At 45.7% G+C, this 27,790-nt stretch overlaps 2 protein-coding genes across 3 annotated transcripts; one reads left to right on the top strand and one right to left on the bottom strand.

Moving 5' to 3' along the window:
* The first annotated feature begins 4,946 nt into the window (after positions 1 to 4,946).
* Positions 4,947 to 20,084, top strand: DIS3L (DIS3 like exosome 3'-5' exoribonuclease). The gene is made up of 17 exons (XM_083870984.1): positions 4,947 to 4,964; positions 7,922 to 8,075; positions 8,805 to 8,933; positions 9,490 to 9,625; positions 10,351 to 10,527; positions 11,439 to 11,517; positions 12,414 to 12,593; positions 13,128 to 13,297; positions 13,638 to 13,799; positions 14,454 to 14,701; positions 15,466 to 15,558; positions 16,110 to 16,643; positions 17,395 to 17,549; positions 17,634 to 17,812; positions 18,160 to 18,305; positions 19,318 to 19,492; positions 19,568 to 20,084. Exons 2-17 carry the CDS (start codon positions 8,032 to 8,034, stop codon positions 19,877 to 19,879), a joined length of 2,919 nt encoding a protein of 972 aa, XP_083727110.1. The 5' UTR covers positions 4,947 to 4,964; positions 7,922 to 8,031; the 3' UTR covers positions 19,880 to 20,084.
* A 433-nt stretch (positions 20,085 to 20,517) lies between these two features.
* Positions 20,518 to 26,650, bottom strand: TIPIN (TIMELESS interacting protein). Of its 2 annotated transcripts, none has more exons than XM_083870986.1 (9): positions 26,423 to 26,650; positions 26,271 to 26,385; positions 25,748 to 25,907; positions 25,240 to 25,333; positions 24,937 to 25,012; positions 23,794 to 23,916; positions 23,176 to 23,239; positions 21,346 to 21,567; positions 20,518 to 21,071 (listed from the first exon to the last, which is right to left on the bottom strand). In XM_083870986.1, exons 3-9 carry the CDS (start codon positions 25,878 to 25,880, stop codon positions 20,917 to 20,919), a joined length of 867 nt encoding a protein of 288 aa, XP_083727112.1. In that variant the 5' UTR covers positions 25,881 to 25,907; positions 26,271 to 26,385; positions 26,423 to 26,650; the 3' UTR covers positions 20,518 to 20,916. The 2 variants fall into 2 exon arrangements, with proteins under 2 accessions (XP_083727112.1, XP_083727111.1); XM_083870985.1 differs by having other exon boundaries at positions 20,518 to 21,074.
* Between the last annotated feature and the right edge of the window lie 1,140 nt (positions 26,651 to 27,790).

The raw sequence follows: 27,790 nt of genomic DNA on the forward strand, positions 1-27,790 counted from the left end.
AGGATAGAGCAGTTATGGGCATAAAATCTTTGCTCAAGGGCTTTTAGTAAGAAGAATTTAAGGCACCTAAGATGCACAGCTGCAGCCCAGGAATGCAGTGTGATACATTTTCCTTTAGTTTCCTTTTATACATCATTGAGCTCTCAAGGAAAACCTCTTATATCTCATTTGTAGAGCAAATCACAAGTGCAGAGTTCCCCATGAGTCAACCCCATTTAATTTCTGATGACAGGAGCCTAAGAGGGAATTAATCAGTTTCACCTAGAAACTTCTTGTTATTCTGAAAGCAGGGGGGTAAAACTCACTCTTGCTATTCTGTTTTCTATTTACTGGGGTATATAAATAAATAAACCTTTCAGCATGATATTGTGCAGCACTGACCCCAGAGTTGAGCGAGATGTACCACAGGGAGCACTCCCAATTTGGAAGTGGGTGGAAAATCTGACCTGTTGGGTCTTTCCATCTCTGACCACCATTATCCTCTGAACCCTGCAGGAGCTGCTCTGGAGGCTGAGACAACCCTGAGCATCATTTCAGTGCAAAGGCTCCCACCAAATCAAAAGCATTCAGGTGGCAAAAAGGTTGATATGGTGGCCTTCTCCTTCGACCCAAATTGTTTTCATAATTTCTAGCGTAACAAATATAAGCATATTTACATAGATTCTGTACTATACCAAGTTATTATCACCTGCAAACAAAGCTCCCTGATCAGATAAACTGTAACATTCTAATTATCACAGCATAAAGGATTTCTTTTTTTTTTTTTTCCTTTTAATAATATTTAGGGTCTCTCGTCTGTAAATACAGTGGGAAACCCAGGGATAAACTAAGCCAAGGTACAGAAAAAAAAGTGAAACAAAACAGCACACAGTTTTGCATTCCTGTGCTGTAAACTTTTGAACTGCATCCATGGAAGAAAAAGGTGAGGGAGAGAAGATCAAATGCACGCTATAGTAAATATCAGGTATTGTGATAAATTGCTTTTGTGCTTCCAGTAATTGTAAACATCGTGTAGTTTCATATTCCTGACATGCTTGAAGAGATCTGCAAGCCTCTTTTTTATTATTATTTTATTTTATTACAGAGCAGCATCGCTTTCTAGTTTATTTTGTGGAGAAAATTGTCTCTTTATGCTATAAACAACTCCGAGCAGTTTGTTCACGGAAGCTGAAAGGTGGAATTTTAGCCCATTAGACACGGGCAGGGAAGCGAAAGCTCCGATTTCAACCCAAAATCGGTTACAGAGCGTCCCACAGCGGGAGTGGCCGGCACTGCAAACGCAAACGACTAAGGTGGGTTTGGAGAACTGAAATTCACGGGGAAAATTCAGAAGGCAAAAAATGCACCAACACAAAATCGTTTTCTTTTCGCTAAAATAAGAAGAACATTAGAATTCTCTTTGTAACGCTGTATAAATTATTTTAAGGTATAAATGAGATAATCATCAGTGAAAGTGCAATCCTAGGCAAAATAACAGAGTCTAATTAACATGAGATCTGACAAAAATAATTAAAGGAGGGGGACATAATTAATGCCAGTGGACACGGGATTACATTAAAGAGGCATTGTTAAAATCATCTGATATCTTCCTTTTTTATGAGTGCAAGGAATGGAATATTAGTCCTGAGACCTTTCTAGATGTGGGTGCAATTTTTACAATATTTGGCTTTTACTGAGCCAGCAATCCAGGAGAAGGAATCTCCAAGAGAAGAGAGCATTTATCCAGTTTAGGATGAGTTAGAAGGAGATGCTGAATTGCCAATTGCTCCACAATTGCTTTAAGAGTGGGAGAACCAACTTCAAAAATATGCTATGAGATAATCAAATCTCGCATCCTCTACCTCAGTGACAGTACTTGGAGGGAAAAAAAATAAATAAAAAGGCCTTTTTCAAATGGAAAGATAGAATTTCTATTGATTCCATGACTGTGTGGATCCCAGATTTATCTTCTGTCTTGTTTGTGCCATTTGTCAGATGAGTCAGGCTTCAGGCTTGGGAAACTTGAGCCAATTGCTGATATTCTCCAGTGATCTCAAATTTCTTTGCCCAAACACTCCTATCAAAAGGTAACACACCAAAATTCTGTGCTGCATCTCCTGCAGGCTTCTCCAGGCAGGGAGAGCTCCTGAGAGGCCTCCACTTCCCATCCTGGGCAGGCACAAAGATGGGATTGAACTTTAAAGATTTCTCTTGCCCACATAAAATAAAAGCTTCTCTAGCTTCTCTAGCACTCACTGGTGTTATCCACAGGAGCATTGCACAAAGTGAGGAATACTCCATAAAAATAATACTTGTACTGATGTCTTTGTATTCTACCCTGTTTGGTTTTTTTTCTTTACAAAGTACTTAATGGAGTGAAGCTGTATGAAGCAATGTATGACTCCACTCCATCTTTGTTCTTCAACATTTGGTAAGATCTTCTAATGTTGCTACACCAACATTTTTGCAACTTTTATTTTTAAATATGCACATGTTATCCCATTAGTTTTGGCTGTCCCTGCACAAACTTCTTGCCCTGTGTAAAGACAATTACCAGATCAGCATGAAAGCTGATTTCTGATCTCACAGGGACAAACTCAGCTGTCAGATAAAGTGTCAAGAGTTCTCTTGTTCTAGTGACTCCAGCTTGGCCTTTTTGCAACCAGTTGAGGTTTCTTGCACGAGAGGAAGGAAGTGGGGAAACTCAAGAATGATAAAACTGTTCAGAGTAGGATGTTATAAATACATGTGCAGGTACTCAACAGTATCAGTAGGGCATGAACTTGGCCCAAAGGTCTTCCATTTTCCTCTGTGAAACTGCACAAATGAGAGGAGTGATCTCAGCTACTTTTATTTAATTAACCTTCATTTTATTACAGCCATTGAATGTCACTGAGTAAACACACTGGTCTGTGTTCCTCACTGTGTCAGCAATCAGCATCTGCCACATCTCAAACTCAGTTAAATGTCTTTTTTTTTTTCCCCCAAATGTTGTGTTTTTCTTACCCTTTCTATCAGCATGGATTACTCCATCTTTGTTCGTGCTGAACAAGAGCTCCATCATTTTGCTCTCCATTTCCCTTTTTCCTCTCACATCCTGCTTACATAATAAATCTGAAATCATCCTGACTCCCAAAGCCAAGTCTACACTTTGGTCGTCTCTCACTCAGTTATAACACCTCCTCCTCCTCAGATGTTTGAGAACTTGGCTTCTGCAAATCAGCTTCTTACAGATGGTGCTTCCATTTACTGGCACAAATTGGTTACTTAGAAGTATTAGTCACTGGAGATACACATTTTATAAAACATGTGAAAAATAAGAAGCAGAATAAACAGGAACATACAGTGACATAGTGCCTTGGCTCTTTCCCAGTGGTTTTTTTCCCTCCTAAGGACAAACACTACACAGCTCTCACCATGTATTTATGTTTAAGTGAACTTATGGTGTAGGCAGGTATTATTTGAGAAAGTATGAACGCTTTTCTAAGAGTCAAAACAATCATCCCCAAAATCCCACCCTTGCAGCATTACAGACACAGAGACACTGCTTTGGACTCCTGACCTTCCACTGCTTTGGACTCCTGACCTTCCACTGCTTTGCTGTTTCATCTTGGACTAGACCTCATCTGCCAGGGCCTTTATCTTCCCCTCTGTAAATGTGAAGGATAATATTGGTGATTATTGTAAAATCAGTTGGCATTAGGGCTTGCCTGCTCTCCTCAGGCACCCTTGCCCTGATCGCCATCACCCAGAGGGCTCTGGTATGTGTGATCACACAAAATCAGGGCTGAGGAACGGACCTGAAATTTCTCCTGGAAGATGCCGTGAAAGACCACGGAGGTTCACACAACTGCATCCCTTACTTTAAGGGAATCCGCCCTCTGAGCTCTCCCAGCCACACAAGCCGGGCTCCCTCAGGGCTTGCACTGGCCGGGCTCCCCCTCAGCCCGCTCCCGCCGCTCGGGGCCGCCCTGCTTCCCTCAGCCGGCTGGTTCCCTTAGCTTGTCCCCGCTGTCCCTCAGCTCCAATTCCAGCTCCCTCAGCTCCAATTCCAGCTCCCTCAGCTCATTCCCGCTGTCCCTCAGCTCCAATTCCACCTCCCTCAGCTCGTCCCCGCTGTCCCTCAGCTCCAGTTCCAGCTCTCAGCTCTCTCCCGCCGGTCCCTCACCTCGTTCCCGCTACAGTTCCAGCTCCAACTGTTCCCTCAGCTCCAGTTCCAGCTCTCTCAGCTGTCTCCCACCCGTCCCTCAGCTCGCGGCCCCTCAACCCACCGCGGTCCCCTCAGCTCCTTCCCGCCCAGTCCTCTGAGGTCGCCCCGGTCCCTTCAGCTCGCGTCCCCTCAGCTGGTCCCCGCCCGGTTCCCTCAGCTCGTCCCGGTTCCCTCAGCTCATCCCCGCCCGGTTCCCTCAGCCCGTCCCGGTTCCCTCAGCCCGTCCTGGTTCCCTCAGCTCGCCCCCGCCCGGTGGCCTCAGCCCGTCCCGGTTTCCTCAGCTCGCCCCGGTTCCCTCAGCTCGCCCCCGCCCGGCGCCCTCAGCTCATCCACACTCGGTTCCCTCAGCTCGCCCCAGTCCCCTCAGCTCGCCCCAGTCCCCTCAGCCCGCCCCGGTCCCCTGAGCTCGTCCCCGCCCGGTGCCCTCAGCCCGCCCCGGTCCCCATAGCTCGTCCCCGCCCGGTGCCCTCAGCCCGCCCCGCTCGCTCTCTTCCCGCCCCTCAGTTGAGGCGCTGTGACCCCGCGCCCCGCCCCGCGCAGGCGCCCCGGCAGTCGCGTCCTCGGGGCCGCCGGTCCCCGCTGGTCGCTGGCGGTCGTCCCGTTCCGGGCCGGTCCCTCCCCGCCGCCCCGATGCTCCGCACGGAGAAGGTGCTGCAGCTGCGGGGGCAGCAGGGCCGAGCCGTGCGGGTGGTGCGGGAGCACTACCTGCGCCCCGACGTGCCGTGCCGCAGCGCCCTGTGCCGCAGCGCCCAGTGCCGCGCCGCCTGCGCCCGCGGTGAGGCTGCGCCGGGAGGGCTCGGCGGGAGCCGGAGCTGAGCGCGGGCAGGGCCGGGAGCGCCCGCGGGCCGGGATGGGGCGGTGGGCGGTGTCCCCTGGGGTGGCGAGGGGCAGAGCTGGGGGCAGAGTGATCCCTGAGGGCAGCGGGTGATCCCTGAGCGGGGGCGATCCCTGAGGACAGAGGGTGATCTGGCTGGGGTGATCCCTGAGCTGGGGCAGTCTCTGAGCTGGGAGCAAAGTGGTCCCTGAGGACAGAGAGTGATCCCTGAGCTGGGGTGGTCCCTGAGCGGGGTGATCCCTGAAGACAGAGGGTGATCCCCCGGCTGGGGTGTTCCTTGAGGACAGAGAGTGGTCTCCTGGCTGGGGTGATGTCTGAGCTGGGAGCAAAGTGATCCCTGAGGACAGAGGGTGATCTCTGAGCTGGCGTGATCCCTGAGAACAGGGTGATTCCCGGGCTGGGGGGATCCCTGAGGACAGAGGATATCCCTGAGTTGGGGGATCCCTGTCCTGAGGTGATCCCTGAGCTGGAGGATCCTTAAGGAAAGAGGATGATCCCTGAGTTAGGGGATTCCTGACCTGAGGTGATCCCTGAGTTGGGGGATTCCTGAGTTGGGGGATCTCTGAGCTGGGGTGATCCCTGAGGACAGAGATTGATCTCCTGGCTGGGGTGATCCCTGAACTGGAGGGATCCCTGAGGACAGAGGGTGATCCCTGAGTTGGGGGATCCCTGTGCTGAGGTGATCCCTGAGTTTGGGCATCCCTGAGGACAGAGGATGATCCTGGGGTTCAGTGTTCTCCCTGAAGGCGAAGGGATGATCCCCGTCCCGGGTTATCCGGACCGCGCTGAACAAATCGCGGCTGTAGCAATAGTTTTCTTTAAAGCAAGATCCCTTCAGAAACCAACGAGGCGTTAAGAGCGGAAGGAGTCGAGGAGTTGATTGTTAGAAGGTTTAACTGTGAGCGGTTTACTGGCGGTGATAAAAGGCAAAAGGATTGTTCCGTTTTCGCACTTCTCTTGTTTTAAAAGATCCTTTAAAGTGTATTAATTTCTGCAGGGTGATGGTTTATAGCATGAGTTAAATTCTATACATACCTGTTAAGTATTAGAATGGGGCCAAGCCATTATCTTGAAGCCATTGTAATTCTGCATCAGCAGCTATTTCTGTTCAGTAATTAAATGTAATTGCCTGTGTTATATCAGGGCATTTCAGACACGGGAAGGCTGCCAGGCTCTGATGTCTGCATTTGTTGTTGTTTTTACATACTGTGGGGCTGTTATGTGCATCATAGATCATCACCCGAGCTGTGGTTGATATTTCAGTTGGGTTTGTTGTTGTTGTTGTTCAACAGCACAATTTATTTGGTGCAGGAAACTGACTGGCAACTAACAAACATAATATCCAACCTGTTTAAATCGACCAAATGACTTGCCTGAAAGAAAAGGTTGTGAATTGTGATTTTTTTTTTCCCTTTGAAACGGATTGGCATAGATGTTTTCACTTTTGGTTTAGGTTGCAATCGAGGGCAGGAGGTGTATTACTTAGATTATTATAGTGTATTACTGCTATCTAGAAGATCAGGACTAGTAATAGTTACTGCTCCCTAAAATACTGCATTTGGTTGTGAATTCTTCAAGGATAAATTAAAGAAAAAAGTCTTAACCTCTCCTGCTGTGCCTAACTCCCCCTCTTTTGTCCTTCAGTGTAAATTGTGCTACAGGTGTGACAGTCAGAATATATCCCTCTGTGATTATTCAAGGTAACCCAGATGTGAGGGAAATATTTGTTTTCCTTCCTGGCTCTCCACAGTGCGCTGAGCAAATCTATTTCACGCCCTGTGAGAGTCTGCCTGCAAAAAAATCACATCAGCAGGTGCTTGTGAGGGTGAGCTGTGCCTGCCTGGGAGTCATTCTGCTCGAGATCTATGGGTTAGGCAAGGATAACTTTGTATGGGCAGAGCTCATAAATCTTCCAGTGGCATTTCACTTCTAATGCTCCTCTGAATTATTAATAAATATTAGCTTTTTTGTGTGCCTGCTGCCATCATCCATTATAAGCCTTCAGTGTGAGATGAGGGCTGAGTTCCTCTCCACAATTGTGCTGGCTGGGTTCACACTTCTTGTGGTCACACCTCAAAGATTGTCCTGTGGCAGCTTCTAAGAAATACAGGAAAATAACCTGACTTGTCAATATCTGTATACTTTACTCTGTATTATTTGCCTGCATTGTGGTGAGTTCAGCAGTTCAGTGTTTATAATGAAGAATAACTAGGTAAAGAGAAAATACAGTGGAGATCCCCTCCCATCTGGATTTTTGAAATACCAAAGTGATTAAACTCTCTAATTTTGAGATGTATTTTAAGATGTCATCTGTGATGTGTTGTGTGATGGCTTATTCCTAAGGGATGGAGTCTCTGTAAAGAAAATTAACGCTGGTGGTGAATAGTTTAGGTTTAAAAACGTATTTTCTTTGCAGTAGCAGTGGTTTTCTCTTTGTGTACCCTGCCTGTGCTCTTTTTTTGTAAAGAGCCTACTGTAAATGTTGTGGTTGAACAGAGAGAGCTGTGGGAGCAGGGTAAAGGAACTGCTCATAATTCTACAGTCTTTGGAAATTCCATGAAAAGATTTTCTGTGCCAGATGTATAATCCCTTTTTCATATGGAAGCAGAGAAGAAAGAACTATAATCTTTGCTCTTTTAAGTTACAGCTTTTTCCTAAAGAAAGTGGATCTTTTTCATTCCTTTGGATAGAATTTGCACTAAATTCTGGCATCAGTGGATGCAAAAGAGTTTTGTCATGAATTTATGGACTGTACCACAGAATTATTCCATAATATCCATAATTTTGTTCATCAGAAAAAGAGATGTACCCATTTGAGGAGACACAGCTCTAATATTTGCAAGAAACCAATATTGCAACTGAAAGTTTGAACCTTAAAACTCTGAATTATCTTTTAGATGGCAAATTGTTATCAGATGATGTCACACACTACGTTGTCCCCGACTGCAAGGTTGTTCAGGAGTACCTGGAGATTCTGGAGTTTCCAGAGCTGAAAGGAATTATTTTCATGCAAACAGCTTGTCAGGCTGTGCAACATCAGAAAGGACGCAGGTATTTATCCCATAAGAACTTATTTTTTTTATTTAGATTGAAGTAAAAATACTGATTTGTAAAAATGTATAATTTTTTTTTTAGGCCTTTCAAGTGTCTTAATGTAGTTTTACATAAGGGGAAGGACTGGGATCCTTTGTGATCTGTGGATATCAATGCCTGGCATAGTTTTTTCACTTGATAGGAGCAGTATGAAACCTGTTGCTTTATTAACTAGTGATAGGAAATAATTTGACTTAGCAGTAATGATCTATCATGTGCCCACAGCTAGATTATGGACAGGTTTTGGTTTGCTGTATTGATGCCTGAGCACTTGTCTTTGGGGAACAATTAATATTATTGTATGGTGCTTATCTCACCAGTCATTAATCTGAGCATTGCCATAGCATTTCAGAGGGAAATTTGCTCTCAGGGCCTTCCCATATTTCTAAAGCACAAATGCTTTTGAAGAAATAGCCCTTGCCCCAAAAGTGACAAACAAAAGTTCCTGAACACTCAGGATGTTTTGTGGGACTCATTGGAAAACAAGGATGTTTAAAATCAGAGGTGTTCATGATGGAACCTAAAAGGGTTTTCTTGCAGGTGATGGTTTAGTATTTATCATCACTGGTGAATTTCTCTATGCATGACAATAATTTTCCTGAAGTTTTTCAGTTGTATTTTCACATGGAGTTAAAATAGCATTATCCAAAGAAAGCACAAGAATTTATTTATCATTTTCCATTCCAGGCAGTACAACAAGCTACGAAATCTGCTGAAGGATCCCCGTCACGACTGTACCGTGTTTGCCAATGAATTCCAGCAGCACTGCTACCTGCCCAGGGAGAAGGGAGAATCCATGGAGAAGTGGCAGACCAGGTTTGTTTGAACCTCTGCAGTGTCACACTGCCCACATCATCACTTTGTATTTAGGAGTGTGAGCACCCACCAGGTACTGAGAGCTCATGCTCTGCTTGGCTCTGCAACTGTTCACAGTCACCAGAAGTTTGCTTTGTGCTTTATGATTATAAAATCATCAGCATTGTTTTCTCAGGGAAATAGACAAAATGTACTAAATTAAATGCAATAATGCTAGAGAAAAAGCTGGATTAGTTTAAAGTCACTCTGTAGCATCAGAGTCTTTAGCACCTCCAAGTGCTTTTTCCAAGCTTTCACTGAGAGGAACTTCATGTTGTGTTGCAGCCAGGGCACAAGTGGATGTATTGGGGAAGAAACATTCTATTCTCCTCTTTTCTTGTAGTGCTTAAGAATGGCACAGGAACATTTTTTTTGCAGAAAAATGTTTCTGTAGCTTGGTGTGTATCTCTCAAAAGTCTGAGTGTTAAATCAAAATCTCATTCATATGAAGCCAGAAAAATCTTGCAAGTAGCAAATGAGCTATGCCAGGAATCTTATTTCAAACTTTGCTTTTCAGGAATATTTACAATGCAGCAGCCTGGTATCACCGTCACTGCCTGGGTCAGATGCCAGTTGTTATGGTAACAGAAGATGAAGATGCTATCAGGCAGTACGGAAATGAAACAGAAGGAGTGTTTGTGATTTCCTTCAAGGTAACATGCCGGAAAAATAAAAGGTTCCCTTTATGCTGCATCAAAATGATGAAGCAAGTACATTAAAGTGTATTGCAAATCATGTCAGAGTTTACATTCAGGAAAACTGTGATGGTAACTCATGTCTCCGTTTTATCAAAGCAAGCAAATGTGTCGTTTATGGGAATGTCAGAGAAACCAATAGCAGTGAGCAAAGCAGAGAGCTGGAAAGATAAACAGCAGCTCTGAGGTGAGGATAGAGGTCATCTTTCTTAGGAAACCTTTTCCTTGTTTTTAAGGAATTTGGCATTGATGAGCAGTGATCATTCCCTCAGGCAGCTGCCTAAATCTGGAGTGCAAGCAGTCCATGAGCAGCTGTAGCCCAAATATCCATCAACAGTGTTCTGGCAGTTACTTTGCCTGGACTGCTGAGGATGATGTCTGAGAAGATAATTCATTCTTCATTTTGGTGTCTATCTCTGATATCACTGGGATCAGGGGATGGGATGTTTATGTTTATCTGTGGAAGGATGTTCCACTGCACCAAACTGATTGACCTTTGTTGTGTTTAGCAGTGGATTAGGGACAGATCTGTGGGGTTTAGAGCAGACTCATCATTACCCCTTGGAAGTGTTATTGGGGTACAGTGTGAGACAGCTCTTGTCCTTTATGGGCTTCCCAAATGCATTATTAAAAGAACAGAGATCTCAGAGGACTTTGCTGTTTATCTCTATCTGTGCACACAGAATTATTTGGATAACTTCTGGCCTGACCTAAAGGCTGCCCACGAGCTCTTTGACTCCATAGTCCAGGCTCGGCGAGAACGGGAGAGTGAAAGCCAAGAGAACCACGGGAAGGAATATCCTGAGCACTTACCTGTGGAAGTGCTGGAGGCTGGGATCAAATCTGGAAGATACCTGCAGGTATTTGTTACATAGAGAACACACAGAGAACAATGCAGTCTTGTGTTAGGTCCCTTGAGTTGCCTGAATTAGAGTGGTTAGAGAAAGAAGTATGGTTGTGGTGGGAAGAGGGGAAAAAAAACCAAGAGGATGGAAGGGATTAGGATTCTTAGGATTCTCAAAATATTTCCCCTACATTGTATGGAAATTTTTCTTAATTTTTTTCTTTTATCTTGGAGAAGTTAAAATAAGAATTGGCTATTAAGGATTTGAAATTTGCTATGGATTTTTCTTCAGGTTGATGTGTGATGTACCTGTAAATTGAGAGACCAGGTGTGATTTGAAGCAGTGAGACCTTGTTCTTAAATACAAATAGTGCTGCACAAAGGCTATAGTTCTGACTTCATTTGCACAGAGATTTCCCAGTCAATGAAATTAATTAACAGATTTATGGCTGTTCAGGGCCTTAATATGGATTGTTGGTAGACAAGTGTCCTTTTAAAAATAATTTAAAGAATTAGAGGCAGTAACTTGTTCCTTTCTTGGCAATTTCAGCAGAGGCAGGAATAAAATATGAACAGAAAGACTGAGGTTTTTCTTTCTTGTTGGAATAATGCCAAATTCTGTGCTAAGGCAGGCAGCAAAGGTAATCTTACACTGCCTGTGGTTGGAGTAAAATGTCATTTACCATCTTACAAATAAACTCAGCATTTAAAAGAATTTATTTTGTTTTCCAGAAGTGAATTCCTAAAGTTCTACACCCTGCATTCCCCCCTAGAGAGAGAACAGTTGTGTTCAAAATACCCTACAGATCAATAAAGAAACTAATCCATGTAAAAATAATTGTAACCCCCCCCAGATTTTATCTTTTAAAGCTGTCTGTTTTCAGGGTGACTGTCCCATTCTGTTGGTTTATTGTTGGTCTCTTCCAGGGCACCCTGAATGTCAATAAGCACCGAGCACAGCTGGAGGCTTTTGTTCGGCTCCAGGGCTTTGGCAGCAAAGACACAGGTGAGAAATGTTCAGTTATCATACAAGGTGAAGGCTGAGACACTGCAGGGCCTGTGTGGTTTTCATGGGCCAGAAAGGAGAAGATTAACCAGAGGGTGGAACTTGTGAGGAGAACTCCTTCCTCTTTCTTATCACCTCTGGCCATACTCTGGTCTTGTTTCCCTGCACCTCTATGAAGGGAAATGCTGGGGCAAATTGTTGTGCCTGTGCTTTGCTCTGACCTCAGGTGGCCACTCCTCTGACTGCAGGAAGAATTTGCACAGAATGTTGGCAGGATTAGGAAGCTGGTTTTTGTGAACATCATTGGAAAATTGCCTTTTGGATCAAGCTGATCCAGAGTGATCCAGGATTGTCTGTCTGGCATGAATTACTAATCTGCCCCTTAGAAGGAACAGTCCATTGCCTTTGCACAGACACATTGGCCCAGCTCTCACTAGTAACTGCTTTCAAGTGTTCCTGTGACAGACCTTGCAGTCAAACCAGTGTTCAATACACTCATTATTTTTTAAAAGCTTGTTTTGTTCTGAATCCTGCTCAAAATCCTGTGACAGTGGCTTTCACAATTTAAATATGGTGTCTGTTTTTAATAGCTGCTGCCTAAAAACCATGAACTCATCCCAGCCTATGCTGCTTTTTGTCCAAAAATTCACTTACAGAATTCCTTAATAGAGCCTTAAAAAAAAAAAAAAAAAAAAAAAAAAAAAAAAAAAAAAAAGAGTAAAAGGTTTTCATTTTTTCATTTCCTTCCAATATTAATTTCTCACTAGTAGTCCTTTTTGGAAGAAGTCATATTGGAAAAGTAATTTTCTTTTACTTCAGCAGAATGCTGTCAAGAATGGAGAGATTTGAATTTTTTTAGCAGATTATAGTTCTGTTTCTTTTTATTTTACATACAGAGCTTCAAAGTGACATCCTTATTTATGGGTCAAAGGCTCGGAATCGTGCGATCCACGGGGATGTGGTTGTGGTTGAGTTGCTCCCTGTGCATGAGTGGAAGGGAAGGACTGTTGCCCTCTGTGAAAATGAGACTGAGGACAAAGCACCTGCAGACACCACAGGTGACCCTATGCCCACAGGTAAGGAGAAGCATCCTTTTCGTTCCTTGCTGATAAATAATGGAAAAAAAAAAGTTAGTTGAAAAAGTATCCCAGTGTGACATGCCTGGGTACCATAGAGTCTTGTTTGAAATCATTATCAGCAGCTCTGGCCGCATCTTAAAAATTTGTTGAGGTCAGAGCTAAAAGTTTAAAGAGGTTAATTCTCTCTTTTTAGGGAAATTGTGTTTTGTTTTGCTCTTTGTTGTTAAAAATCCCTAGAATTGGCCACATTTCAGCAGCACTGGGAATCCCTGAATAATTTATGTCGTGTATCAACTGAAATCTATACAATGAGTTAGTCTCCATATAAATAAAAGCTCTTTAAAATCTGCCAGTGCCAACAGTAGTTTATGACACACTTGTATTGTCTGCACAGCATATGTTGTTGGCAGTTGTGACAGATTTGGGGACACTTCGGTTCATTTTACAAAGCAGTGAATCTCCTGCACCTCCCACATCTTTGCTTTCCTGGTTCTGTTTAACTCTTTAATGCACAATGTTCCTTATTTAAAGGTAAAGTAGTTGGAATCATCCAGAAGAACTGGAGGGATTATGTGGTCACTTTCCCCTCAAAAGAAGAGAGCCAGTCCCAGGGCAGGAATGCTCAGAAAGTCCTTGTCACACCTTGGGATTACCGAATTCCCAAAATCCGGATCAGCACTCAGCAGGCTGAGGCATTGCAGGTAATTTAACTGAAGTGTTTCTCTGGGCTGTGTTCCTGCAAAGCTGTGTGGGTGTTACAGGCTCTAATGATGTTTTCCTTGACAAAAACATGGTAAAACTGTTAAAGTCTGTGAGAGTTCAATTTCTGCCTTGAAGGACTGTGTTCAATTCCTGTCAGAACTTCAGCTTCAGGTAACAAAGCTGATTTGAGTTCTGAATTTGGACCTCAAGTCCAGCTGCCCACAGCACTTACACAGCACTTGCTTTGGGTTTTTTCTGCTCAGTGCAAGGCTGTGTTAGGGGTACAAATTGTGCATTTCAGGGGCACAGAGCGGTTCTGACAGGGCTGTCTCTCTGCAGGAGTACAGAGTTGTCGTGCGCATCGATTCCTGGGAGTCGACTTCCCTGTACCCCAACGGGCACTTCGTGAGGGTGCTGGGGAGAATTGGAGACCTGGAGGGGGAAATTGCAGCTATCCTGGTGGAGAACAGCATCTGTGCTGCCCCTTTCTCAGAAATCCAGGTTTGTCTCTGTGATCTGGTCAGTCTTCTCTGTTCATTTCTTGTTTCTCAAAGAGAGGGACCCTCTTACAGCTCAACATCTTTGTCACCAGTGGGTTTTTGAAAGCCCATTTTGAAAGCTGAAATTTTGTTATTATTTTATTTTATTCTTCTGAAATCTCTTGGATCAGTGGTTCTGTCAGTACTATGGATTTTCAAGTCAAGAGTGATTTTAAGATAATCCTTTTGCTGTGAGGAGATTACAAACTCTTAATTCAAATTTGAGTTAGACTTCTAAGATTATTCTGTCTTTAGCATGTGGTTATGCTACTAAAGGCCTCATCCTACTGAAATCATTGTCTTAAATACTTTGTTTTCAACTAGGAGAGGAACCAGATTTCATAGATAAGTATTTTGGTTATACCTACAATTAATTGAAAGAAGACTAAAAAAACAAAATGTAATGGTTATATTTGTCAGAGCTGCAGTATCACCACAGTAATAACATTGATTACTAATACACATAGAATGCTTTTTAATTTTTTCCACACTTTCCATAAAGTAAATCTAAAATGGAACAAAAGAAGAATTTGAAAAAACTAATTAAATCTAATTTGTTGACATCTTTTTGTAGAAAACATATAAATCTATGTTCACCAACAATATTTCTGTATAGATGAGGGAAATGCCAGTGAGTTCTCCAAATAATCCGTGGAAAGTGAGTCCAGAGGAGGCAAAAAAACGCCTTGACCTGAGAGAGACCCACCTGATCTTCAGCATTGACCCCAAGGGCTGTGAGGATGTGGATGATGCTCTCTCTGTCAGGGCTCTGCCCAACGGGAACCTCGAGCTGGGGGTGCACATTGCAGATGTCACTCACTTCGTGGCTGCCAATTCCTACACTGATGTTGAGGCCAGAGCAAGGTGAGTTATTTTCTGGAAATTAAAAAATTTGTGGAGTTCAGGAGTTTGTGATGTTGCCTTAAGGAAATTTTGGAAGGAAAGAAACATGTTTTCACCTTTCATGTCTTACTAAAGACTTCTTAAAGCTAATGGAACTGTTACGTAGCTAATGACATTCTGCTTTTATTTGGACACATTTTCCAGAAAGCCGTACAAGTTTATTTTACCTTAATCACTCCTCTTTGCTTTATAGTCTAATTTAACATCTGTGACTTAAAGTTTTTTTAAAAACCACTTGTTTGCATTCCAAGGGAGATGAACACCCACAAAATGGAATTATGTCTTACATGAATTTAATTCCAGAGGTATTTGTCAGGCCTTTGTTTTAATATTCAGTCTTGTCTTCTAATGTGCAAATATTTCATTCTCTTTTTTTTCTTTTATTCCCACTGTTTTGAACTTGACCTGCTGAATCACTTAATGAACTGTATTCTTTGTAGATTCAAAGAAGTATAAAGTGCAGGCAGCAGAGATGTTTGATGTAGCCATTAAATCACCTCTTCTTCAGCAAATTTTGTCCAGCCCTGGCTCTGCCCTTGATGGCAGCTGAAATACCCAGGAAGGCAAAATTAGGGTTGTACCGCACAAATACCTATTTAAATAATTTGGCTTTGGTGTTGCACCTGTGAGTGCTCTGTGAGAATAACCCTTTGAAATCAGGCTGTGGAGCAACCCTACACCCCAGGGCTCCTGGTGGGAAGAGCAGTGAGTGTGTTTTGTTCCAGGGCCACCACGTATTACCTGGCGGACCGGCGCTACGACATGCTGCCCTCTGTCCTCAGCGCCGACCTCTGCTCCCTCCTCAGCGGCGTGGACAGGTAAGGCCTGGCAGTTCTGCTGGCCAGGGACACTTCCACAACTCATTTTGCATCATTACTGGGAGAATTGTGGACATTAAAAGTTACCCTGCAGTTCTACCCCAGGGAGGGTGAATTTTATTAGACCAGTTTAGATCGATTTACAGGCTCAGTTTGCTGCTGGCGTGAGGATGTGCAAGGCTGGCATGAGGATATGCAGGGTACAGAGATGGTCATTGTGGATGCATCAGACTAATTAAAAAAAAAAATTAAAAATAACTATCACAGTGTAGCTCTGCTTTAACTTAAAGGAGACCTTATGCCTTAGGGGTACTCTGCTTCAGCAGATGAATTGAAAATACTGCTGTGGAGCTGGTCCTCATTTCAGTTGTCATGCATGAGATTGAGAGGCCAAGTGCATTATTTAGTGATGTTGCTGAGCACTGGTTTTGTGAAGAAAAAGATGCTTCCAAAACCAGAATTAAATCTATAGATTTCTGAGAGTTGAATGTGCTTTAAATGGGAGTTGAAGTCTACCAGGACCATTCCAGAGCTGTGGTGTTGTCTTCAAGGTACGCTGTGAGTGTCCTGTGGGAGCTGGACAAGGAGTCGTTCGAGGCGCTGAGGGTTCAGTACAGCAGAAGCCTGATCCGCTCTGCCTACAAGCTGGAGTATGAGACAGCCCAGGCACTGCTGGATGGGGACACGAGTGTGGTGGGGGATATCCAGGAACTGACAGGCCTGGCTGAAGAGACGAGGCAGAAGAAGCTGGCTGAGCTGGTCTGGGCCATATCCAGGCTCACCGACATAGCGCGACACGTCCGGGCCAGGCGGGACAGGTGCGGGGCGCTGGAGCTGGAAGGGATCGAGATCCGGGTGCAGCTGGATGACAAACGGAACATCCACGACCTCATCCCCAAGCAGCCGCTGGAAGTGCACGAGACCGTGGCGGAGTGCATGATCCTGGCCAACCACTGGGTGGCCAAAAGGCTCGCCGAGCATTTCCCCCACCAAGCCCTGCTGCGGCAGCACCCTCCTCCCCGCCAGGAATTCTTCACCGAGCTTCGGGAGTGTGCCAGCGCCAAAGGCTTCTCCATAGACACACGGTAGATTTTATTATTAAAGCTCTGTAATTTTAGTTAAGCAATTAAATCTTTGGCCATGTTATCGTTAAACAATTCCAGCTCTGAGTATCAATGTTAAGAGACACTGGATAGCAGTTCTTAAAAAGAGTTTTATCAGACCCTTTCTTTCATGATGATCAGGAGAAGCTGCCTGCATTCTGCTGGCTGTGCTGCAAATGGCAGTGGCTGAATAATTGTAGACATACCCAGACAGAACATTTGTTCAGTCACTGTGCAGTGGTCAGGCTCTGCAGTGGCCTTGTTTGCACTGTATTTCCTGTGTAAGAGTACTGGTTTCAATTAGGTGAATTCTGTGCAATGTAGTCATTTTAAATGACTCAAAATAATTCAGAATGACTCGGGCAAGGTAGCATGAGAGGGCCATGGTGAAGGGCATCAGTAGAGTCCCTGTGACCTGGGTGTCACCTTGTCCCGTTTGTGCTGGACACAAAGGTTTGGACCAGCTCACTCTTATATACTGCACAGGATGGAGTTTGCTCCAGTCCCTGGTTCTCCAGGTTGCAGCAGACAACAGGGTGAAAACTGGGATTTTTCTAAATTTTCTTAGAGCAGAACTCTTACTAAACTGCATTGAAAGTTTCAATATTGCTCTTCTTGCCATTTCTGTGTGAATAACTATTGACTTCTGTGTGGGTTTTATGCTGTTGTTAACTGTGAGCCACTATAACCAAGGATAGTGTCATTTTCTTTGGAATTAACACCTTTTTTCCAGGTCCAACAAGGCTTTGGCCGAGTCTCTGGACAGAGCAAACGACCCCTCAGATCCCATTGTGAACAAACTGCTGCGCTCCATGGCCACCCACGCCATGTCCAACGCCCTGTACTTCTCAACTGGCTCCTGTCCCGAGGAGCAGTTCCATCATTATGGTACCTGGTCACTTCTCTGCCTTTCCTGTGATTCCTGCACTGTGAGGGCTGTGCCTGCTCACCTCTGTTCCTTCTTCTTGGCAGGGCTGGCCCTGGAGAAGTACACTCACTTCACCTCTCCCATCAGGAGATACGCTGACATCGTTGTGCACAGGCTCCTGATGGCAGCAACCCTGGGGGGAACCACGGGGGATGTCAAGGACAACATCATCAGTAACAAGGATCTGGAGGAACTGTGCAGACACATCAATAACAGGAACCGGGTAAGGTTTGTGGGAGTCTCCATGGGATACCAGTCCTGACTGTGGCTTTTGTAAGGAGTATCACTTTACCTTTATTTGTAGTGCTTTGGGGCTTTTTTTAAATATCAGTTTTCTTCTGAGAGTGGTAGTGAAAGTGGTCATACTTCACTTGTACTGCACATAGGATTTTGTTTTAGATGTAATTTTTCTTGGGCAGAGGTAAGAGGTAAATAATGGGAAAAGGTAAATAATGGGAAAGACATAAGAGGTAAATAATGGGAGAAAGCAGCTGTGGAAATGAAAGCCAGAGCCACTCGTTGGAACATTGATGTAGTTTTTGTCTCTGTGTGTGTGTGGGGTGCTCCCAGGCAGCCCAGCGGGCCCAGAAGCAATCCACAGAGCTCTTCCAGTGCATGTACTTCCGAGACAGGAGCGCCGAGAGTGACGAGCGCTGCGTGGCCGACGGCGTCATCTACTCCATCCGCACCAACGGCGTCCTGGTGTTTGTGCCGCGGTGAGCCCGGGGCTGGGGCAGAGGGCACTGACACCTGGGGCTGCTGCAGGGCCATGAGGGCACAGCCTGGCACAGCTCAGCCACATCTCCAGCATTCCAGAGGGTTGGATGTGAGGCCTGAGAGCCAGAGCCTCCATGTAGGAATGCACCTCACATTGCACCCCCACAGTTGCAGGGGTTTCCATCTTAGGGAAGGATTTGGGTTTCACTCTTGGTTTCGCTTATAAAGTAAAAAAAACTTATTTGATAACATTATTTGATAACCTTATTTGGCCTTGTGCCAGCACAGAGACACCAGTTGGATCCTTGAAGCTGTACTTCAAAACCCTGTTACTGTTTCTGTTGGGCAGGGTGCCAAGAATCCTGCCTCACTCCTTACATACTTCAGAGAGTGCACAAAGACTTTTGCTGCATTTCTGGGATGTTGTAGCAGGTGCAAAGGTCCTCCTTGCACCTCACACAGCTTCTCTCTATTGTTCTCTATGGTTTGTTGTTTTCCTCTTAATTAAAACATTTTTGCTTTTCAAACACCTCCCATGATGTCGTCTCAGTAATATTTTAAGCCATTCTGGGGCTGCTGGGCAAACCCAGAGGTGAGACAGAGCTTATAAAACCTGGCTCGTTGTAAATATATCACCTCCCCAGCCAGGAGAGGCTGCTGCTCTTCAAGGAGCTTTTTTTTTTTTTCCTAATGGAGAACTGTGTCCTCACTGTCTGTCTGGAAAAACCTGTAAAGCTGCTCCTCTCCCATCACTGAGCCATTCCAAGCCCCACCCAGCACTAAGATAATGGATCACTGACTATTTCACTTTTGTTTCCCTGCCCTCAAAACACTCCAGTCTCTCTCTCCATGCTGTTTTCACCTCTGGCTTTCTTTGACACCTATGAGTGTTCCTGAGGCAGGATTATTAGATTGCTTACTATTCCTTTTCTACAATCCCAGCCAGCCTGTGGGTTTCAGAACTAAGAGACCTGGAAATGGTTAGAACAGCTTCTCTCTGCTCTTTTGTAGGTATGGAATCAAAGGGGCAGCCTACATGAAAAACAAAGAGGGCTTGGTCATCTCCTGTCCAGGGACTGGGAGCTGCCAGTGGAAGCCTGGATCCCTCCATCGCTCTCAGCATAAAATCACCTCCACTACAACTACGGGAGACTCGCTGACCTTGAGCCTGTTCGATCACATCACAGTGAGTGTCTCCTCTGAGGGGAGGGAAAGGAAACAACACCATCAGAAATTTAACCATAACACTGTTCCTTTGCAGGTGAGAATCCTGGTGCAGAGCTCGCGCTGCCACGCCGAGACCATCCGGCTGGAGATCCTGAGGAACGCTCCGCACAGCACGGCCGACACCGCGGCCGCCCACAGGAGTCCCCACGTGGTGAGGGGGGAGCTGGTGAAGGAGGTCAGCCAGTCTGCAGAGGAGGCGCAGCGTGCCCAGGACACGGCCAGGGTGGAGGTGCTGGACGAGGAGTCCCGGCAGTTCTGCCAGACCAAGGGGCCCAGCCTGTACCAGCTGCTGGAGGAGATCCGGGAGCTGGCGCTGCTCGATGTCACCCAGGACGGCAGGACGTGACCTGGGACCTGCCCCGCTCCTCTTCACTCTGCACAAGTGCTTGGGGGATCTTTTAAAAAGCAGTTTATTTAAGTATTCAAGAGTCCTTTCAATAAGAAGCTAAATGTCTATTTTAAAAAAGAATTATTTTTATCTGATTATGAGTATGGATGAGTTGTGAAAAGATTTTATACCTGATAAAGCTCATATTTCAGACTAAAGATAAAGACACTGTGGTGTGAATTCTTCTAAAAATCATTCCAAAACTTACTTTGCTCATATTGTCCATAAAACCTAAATACTTCCTTCTTCCCTACAAGGATATAAAAAGCAAATTCCTTCATAAAATAACACCTGTTATTTGTTACCCTGAGGGCAGTAGCTTAATTCAGTGTGTAGGAACTCAGTACTTTTTACTGTTGGAAGGGGTGGTTCCTCTTCATTCCACCAGAGGGAAAAGCTGTTGTGTAAGGAAAGCCAAGACTCCCAGCAGAGGATGAAGCAGAGCCTCAGAGAGCAGAATGAGGAGAAGGAATTTCTCATTCCCTGTGACCCAAGGGATGGGGAAGTGTGGGAGCCCTGGCCTTGTAACAGCCTCAGACAAGAATTTCAGGTTTGGGTTCTGAAATTTAATAGCTTCCATTTTATATGAAAAATATATAAGTAATGGATTTAAAAAAATCCAGCACCCTTGTTAAAAGACTTGTTAAAAAACCCCCAAACAACACACCTTTAATAGCAACTTAACCCATCAACATCCCAGTTAGTTCAGTTTAACATAAATTATAAACTATATTCAAAATAGGTCCAAAAACTCATAAACACTTCCTAAAAATGTTTTGGGAGGGGAAACGATGGCTCAAGTGCAGCTGATGATCTTTGTTCTGTTTCCTGGTGTACAGAGCTGCTCCTCTGCAGCTTCCAGGGAAGAGTTCTGTCCTTCAGTGACACCATGAGAAAGAATTCCCTGAAGATTCTGGAGTGCCAAGAGCCAGCAATGTTTACAGTACTTAAAGCAGGGGGTCTTTGGTCAAGAAAGGCATTCACAGTGTGGGAAGTTACTGCTCTTCCCTGGCACATTCCAATTCATCCTCTGCATCATCTTCTGTGGGAGCATCCTCGGCTGCAGGAACCTGAGTGTCTTCAGTAAGGCCAGTGGGATCCTGAGCAACGGGGCTGTCAAACTCCTCCTCGGAATAACTACTGGGGAGCTCTGCTGAGAGAGAAAAGAAACACCGTGAGCAGACACTGCTGCTGTGTTTCACTGATGTCTCCACCACCACAATCCCAGTCTGTGGCAAAGGCAGCTCAGAGATGAGAGGCTGAGCTGCATTTCACCAGAGACAAAGCTGCCACAGCTTGGTACAACCACCAGGGAGTTTAACTACAGGAAATCTGTTAAAATGTGAGAGTTACACATTGCAGCAGTTGCTAGGAAGCCATGAGAGCTGTGAGCCAGCAGCCCAGGCCCTGCAGCTGGTCCTTACCCTGGTGCTGGTTCTGGCTGGGGCCATGCAGCCGCGCCTGCCGCCGCTCCAGGGCCAGCTGCCGGTTCCGCCTCATGCGCTGCTGCTGCTCCTCGGTCAGGGCCGCGCCCGGCTGGGAGCTCAGCCCTGCACTGCCCGGCTGGGAATGGGTGTCTGTGCTGCCACACGGGGAACGGGCCTCTGCAGCAGCTGCCTCCAGCTCTGTGCTCTCCCCTTCTCCTTCTGGTCAAAAACAAGCGGTGGCAGGGGGAAGAGAGGCAGAATTAACACTTTAAACCCACAGAGATCCATTTCGCATCAGTCAAGAGAACATTCTGAAAACATTTCTATCTTTCTATCTTCTATGGTTTTTTTTATTGGCAGCTGAAGCTCATTCCATAATTTAATTTTAATGGGCAATTTTCTGCCTAAGCCCACATCGCCAATATTCAAAGGAGACAACAAGTGCTCAGAGCTCACACACACACAACAATCAATGCCTGAGTGCTGAGGCACAGCTCTGTGTACTGAGTTAGCAACAGCAGCTGTGCTCCAAGGGTCAAAAGGGACAGGAAATGCAGGCAATTCTTAGGGCAGGTAGTTTTCCTCCCAACTCTACTAATTAAAACAACTGTCCTTTAGAAAGTGGCAGGAGTCACTCCAGGAATCCCAACCTTTCAAGGCCAGGCTGTGTGGCACTAATTGAAGGTGTCCCTGCCCATGGCAGGGGATGGAACAGGATGGGTTTTAAAGTTCCTTCCCACCCAAACCATCCCAGGACTCTGTGAATCAGAAGTTTGGACACACACATTGAGCACTCAGTTCTGAATTCAGTGTGCTCTGGTACAGAGATATTTACTCATCTGCCAGCACTGAAAGGTGCAAAGTGGAGGCAGCTCAGTTAGACAAACTTCACCCACCCAGAGAGCCCAAAGCCTCTGCAGCACTCTAAGCCTGTGAACAGAAACGTGAGCTGACAGAGATGTTGGGCTGTTCATACAACAGCCCGGGCTGAGTTTTCATTTCACACCTGTGAGATGCCCACTCCAGTTTCCCCCTGAAGGCTGTGGCAGTGCCCTCAGCCCCACAGCTCAGCAGGAGGTTTAAAGGCAGGTGTGAGGTGTGTGGAACCATCGCACAGAACAATCTGGTCTCTCTGCAGACGCTGTCGGCAGGATCCACTGGTGTTGCTGTCCGTGGCAGCTTCTGGCTGCAGTGCAGTTCTCACAGTGCAGCAGCAGTGAAGGCACCACGCGTCACCCCAAGGGCTCCCCAGAGCTCAGGACAGCTGGGACCCCTCATCAGCTCATCCTCCACAGCACCACCCACAGCCTGGGCTGGGGGCTGAGGTTCATGTGGACACAAATGGGACAATGGGCAGATGATGCTCTCAAGACTGACACTCAAAATGCAAAAGCCTGCACAGGGCCTTAGGAATGACAATGAAATTCCCTCCTTTCTGCTGCTAAAGTTTCTTTCAAACTACCATGTGAACTCTACTTCCTCTTTAATTAAAAAACTGTTTATGTCTAATTTCTATCTGATTGGAAGAGACTCTTCACTAGTTCTCAGTCAGTGGGTTTTGGTGCTGGCAGATGGAAGGAATGCTCCCAGAGCTGTGTGCCAGCAATGACAGACACAGGAGTTTGTTTTTACATACATATGTGCAAGTACCAGTTCACTTTTGTCATCATAAGACTCACAGAAGGCTGGTTTTAAAGCAGAGACCTCTCAACAATTTCTTCCACACTAGAAAAGCCTAGTGTGAGCTTGATCATTCATTCCTGGTCAGTAGGAAGAGAAGTAAATCTCAAGCACTGCAGTACTGAACAGAGAGCAGAGAGACCATACCTTCATTATGTTTGAAGTCTTCATGGACAATAGGAAGATCGAGTCTAATCCGCTTGAGGCAGGTCTGCAGGGGGGAGATTAAAACACTGGTGTTTCATCTGTAGCCAGTTTTTTGTTCAACTTTGGGAGGATGGGAAAACCACAGCAAGTTCATTTGATACTTTATTACTCTGAAAAAAATACTCCTTTCACTTTGTGTCCATTTGACACACAGACCTTCAGTGCTGTGGCTCATCTTCCCAGTCCTCCATCTATCACCCAGCCAGGTGAAGCTCAATCCTTTATCAGTCTTCTTTTGCAGGTTTTAACATTAAAAACCAACCAAACAAAACCCCAACCACTTCCAGTTGGTACTGGTTAAAGTTCTTGCTGTGGTTAAAGATGTCCTAAAAATGCTGAAGCCAATTCTCTGGAGGATTATTTCAAATAAAGAAAGGTTGTATATAAATATAAATACCAGACAGAGCTGTAAATTGAGAGAAATTAATTTAACTAACATTATACTTCTGAGCAGTATGCACAACCTAAGTCCTCTTTTGCTGCATAATTGATCCCCTAAATCTAACTCCTGCACTATTCTAAACACCATGAAGAGAAACTGTCAGAAACAATTCATACCTGAACTTCCTTTTTGCTTCCCAAAGACTCCACTCTGTCAATGAAATCCTCAAACTGCAGTTTTGGGAACAGTCTGTGAGCCCAGTGCTCCATGTGTTGCATCAGTGTCTTCAGGTCCTCTGCCTAGAGCAGAAAAGACAAAACCCAGTTACCAAAGCTGACAGAGCAGGGAGACAGCAGAGGGAAAGGGGACAGCAATTCCTGAGAATATGGAGCACCTGCAGCTTGACAGTCTCTGGAAAAATGCCAGCAGCAATAATGTGTGGGTGACCTTTCCTTCCTCCTCCCACAATCCATGTCAGTGCCATCTCAGGCTGTGAGAACACTGATACAAGCTCAGGGGAGCATTTGCACATCCTGTCAAACATCTGCAGGTCCTGAAGCATTGTCCTTATACAACCAGGGCTGAAATAAATCCACTGCCATGGATCCTGATGTTTAGAATGCAGATACACCACAATAAGCTGATCTAGGAAAGTCCTCAAAGATCACAGAGTCCAACCACTCCCCCAGCACTGCCAAGGCCACCACTAAAACTTGTCCCCAAGTGTCACAGCTGAATGTCTTTTAAATCTCTCTGAGAGTGATGACTCCAGAGCACAGGGCTGGACAACACCCTTGGTGAAGAGATTTTTCCCCAATAACCAAACTAAACCTCCCTGGCACAACCTGAGGCTGTTTCCTCTTGTCCTGTTGTTTGTTACTTGGGAGAAGAGACTGACCCTCCCCTGTCTACAATGATATGGAAAGGAAAATAAGCTCTGCATGTTTAAGTGCATCCAAGACAGTAAGAAAGCTTGTAGAGAAAGTCCTGCTTTCTCCTTGCTCAAGTGGTATGTCACACTTTTTTTTTTTAAACCTTGGGATTCAAAACTCTGCTTGTATGGACAACACAAGAGTCACAGATGTGATATTCTACTTTTAGAGTTGAGGAAAAAAATTCATGATCAAAAGATGGATTTTGTTAAAGCATTTCATGTTTGTTTTAAAATTTGCAGTTCCAAACCCCAGCAGGGTTTGCTCAGATACTGCTGGGAAGATGGCTAATCAGAGAACTGTCAATTCTGCCTGTATCAGATGGGCAGCTCTATCAGATCTACATCAACCTCCCAGGAAACAAAACCAAAGCTCAGCAGGTCTTACCTCATGCCCTTTACCCTTGAACTTCACATTGTCAAACACATGTCTCAGAGCTGGGAGTCCCCTTTCTGAAATTAACCTGGGAATAGGAATGGGGGAGTTATTCGAAACCCACACTTTTTTCCTTCAATTAACAAGTAAAGAAAAAAAAAAGAAAGAAAGAAAAATCTCTCACATTCCTTAAACCAACCTAAAGCTTGGACTCTTTCTATTGATTATAAAGAACTCACACCAGTTTTAGAGGTACCTTAATGATTCTCCCACAGCCCTACACCAAACTCAGCACATAAAGAAATATAAAGTTACCTCTGGGCATCTAATCTAGGCCTTGGTCTTTTAACTGCTTTCTGTGTAGTCACAGCAGAATCCTTTGTTTGGGACTGTTGGTTTCCATCTGGATCTGGGCAAGGAAACAGCATCATTTAAGTATTCAAAGCAATTGCCATCACCTAGGATTGTATCCTGTATATTTTAAGTTTCCACTTGTATTTCTGGTAAGTGCATTGAGAGTGCATCCAACACTCTTTATCTCTTCCAAAAGACAAGTCATAAAGAGTAACTACAGATCAGAGCTGTAAAATTATTTAGAGAAACATTATGTCACAAGAGTTTCGGTTTTATAAAGATTCTTTGTGTACATAATTTCATGGAATCTACAAAAATAAACTTTTCCCACAAGCAGGAAAGCACCACACGATTAACAATTTAAATTTACAGTTTGTTTTCTGCCTATTTTTATGCACTGAAGTCCAACATCACTGATTTCGATTGCACAGCATTAAAATGGGATTTTTTTGGGGTCCCGGGTGTTCACCTCCATTGGCCTGAGCCCATTCTGCATCGTCTCTTCCTGGAGAGGCAGGAGGTGGAAGAGGTGGGAATTTTTCATCTTCTGTATTCTCGTAATCAGGAAGATCAAACAAGTTATTCTCTAAAGGATCCAGCATTGCCACAAAGTAGCCTTGTTTCCGCTCCTGCAGAAAACACCAAAAAGCGTTTTAAGAGAAGCAGCGAGGCTGCCAGAGAAGCAGATAAACACCAAATACATACAATATTTAGAGCTTTCTCAGGAAAAGATCTCCTAAACAGATCATCGTACAAATTAAACAGCAGATACCACACAGAGGACAACACAACCCAGCCTAGCTAAACCAAATAGAATTATTCGAGTTTGTGATGTTTCAACTCGTCAAAAGTTACCTGGGAGTGGCAGGAATTAACCAAAACAAGTGTATTCCTGACCACAGCGCTTATCCATGGAACCGCGTGCCCCTCACACCCCTGACCAAAGCTTTGGGGGATGGAGTGACAATTCCCCAAATGTACAGCTCACCCACCTCGACAGGCGGTCTGGAGGAGGATTCCCCTTTTCCGGCTGCTCAAGGGACGCTAATTCCGGAGCGGGGCCGGGCTGAGGTGGTGTAAGGACAGTCTCTCTTTCAGGAGCCCTTTCTCAGCAGCTCCGACCAGGCTGTGGCGGTGTGAGGACCCTTTCTCAGCGGCTCCGGCCGGGCTGTGGCGGTGTGAGCACAGTCCCTGTTTCAGGAGCCGTTTCTCCAGCGGCTCCGGCCGGGCTGTGGCGGTGTGAGGACAGTCTCTGTTCCAGGAGCCGTTTCTCCAGCGGTTCCGGCCGGGCTGTGGCGGTGTGAGGACAGTCTCTGTTCCAGGAGCCGTCTCTTTCTCCAGCGGCCGTGAGGGAGCGCGGGCCGGGCTGAGGGGCCGGGGCCGCCCCCGCGCGCGCCCAGCCCCGCGAGATCCCCGAGTCTCGCGAGGTCCCGAACGCGGCTCGGGGGTTTTGGCGCCAAAACGCGGGGGAGCGGAGGGGGGAGCCGGGGGCGGGGCGGGGCTGAGGCGATCCCAGGACTGTGGAATCCGGGAATGCTCAGGGTGGGAAGGGACGTTACAGATCATTTCATTGTTATTCTAACGCCCCTGCTGTCGTCAGGGATACTTTCTACTGTCCCAGCTTTCTCCAAGCCCTGTCCAACTTGGCTTTGGACACTTCCAGGGATGATACTGCTGCTCTGGGTAACCACTGCCAAAGATGCACCACTGTCACAAAAAGGAATTTCATCCTAATATCCCATCTAAACCAACTCTGTCAGTTTGAAGCCATTTCCCCTTGTCCTGTCTCTCCAGATCCTGGTAAATAGTCCCTCTCCATCCCTCCTGTAAGGTCCCCACATGAACTGGAAGGCCACAGTTTAGTCATCCCAAAGCTTCTCCAGACTGAACAATCCCAGTTCTCTCAGCCTTTCCCCATAGGAGAGGTGCTCCATCCCCTTGATCCTTTCCCCATAGGAGAGATGCTCCATCCCCTTGATCCTTTCCCCATAGGAGATGTGCTCCATCCCCTTGATCCTTTCCCCATAGGAGATGTGTTCCATCCCCTTGATCTTTTCCCCATAGGAGAGGTGCTCCATCCCCTTGATCCTTTCCCCATAGGAGAGGTGCTCCATCCCCTTGATCCTTTCCCCACAGGAGAGATGCTCCATCCCCTTGATCATCCTGGTGCCTCCTCTGGGCTCACTCCCCTTCCTGTGCTGGGCCCCAGGGCTGGGGCAGCTCTGCAGGTGGGGTCTCACCTGAGCAGGGCAGGGTGGCAGAATTCCCCCTCCCCTGCTGCTCTCCCTGCGGAGTCAGCCCAGGATACACTCGGCTTTCCAGGCTGCCAAAAAAGCAGAAATGGCCAAGGCATGTCCAGTGTCTTACTCACCAGCACCTCCAGCCGCCTGTAGTGTCACTTTGTCAGGGAAGAAGTGCTGGGGATTAGTGTTTAATTTGAAATATCCAATGTTGGAAAGCTCCACGCTGAGTCACCTCCAAGAATGGGATTTAAAAGAGCACCTGTTGAGCC

The sequence above is a fragment of the Zosterops lateralis genome (genome assembly GCF_965231275.1).
Source record: "Zosterops lateralis genome assembly, chromosome: 13".
NCBI lineage: Eukaryota > Metazoa > Chordata > Aves > Passeriformes > Zosteropidae > Zosterops > Zosterops lateralis.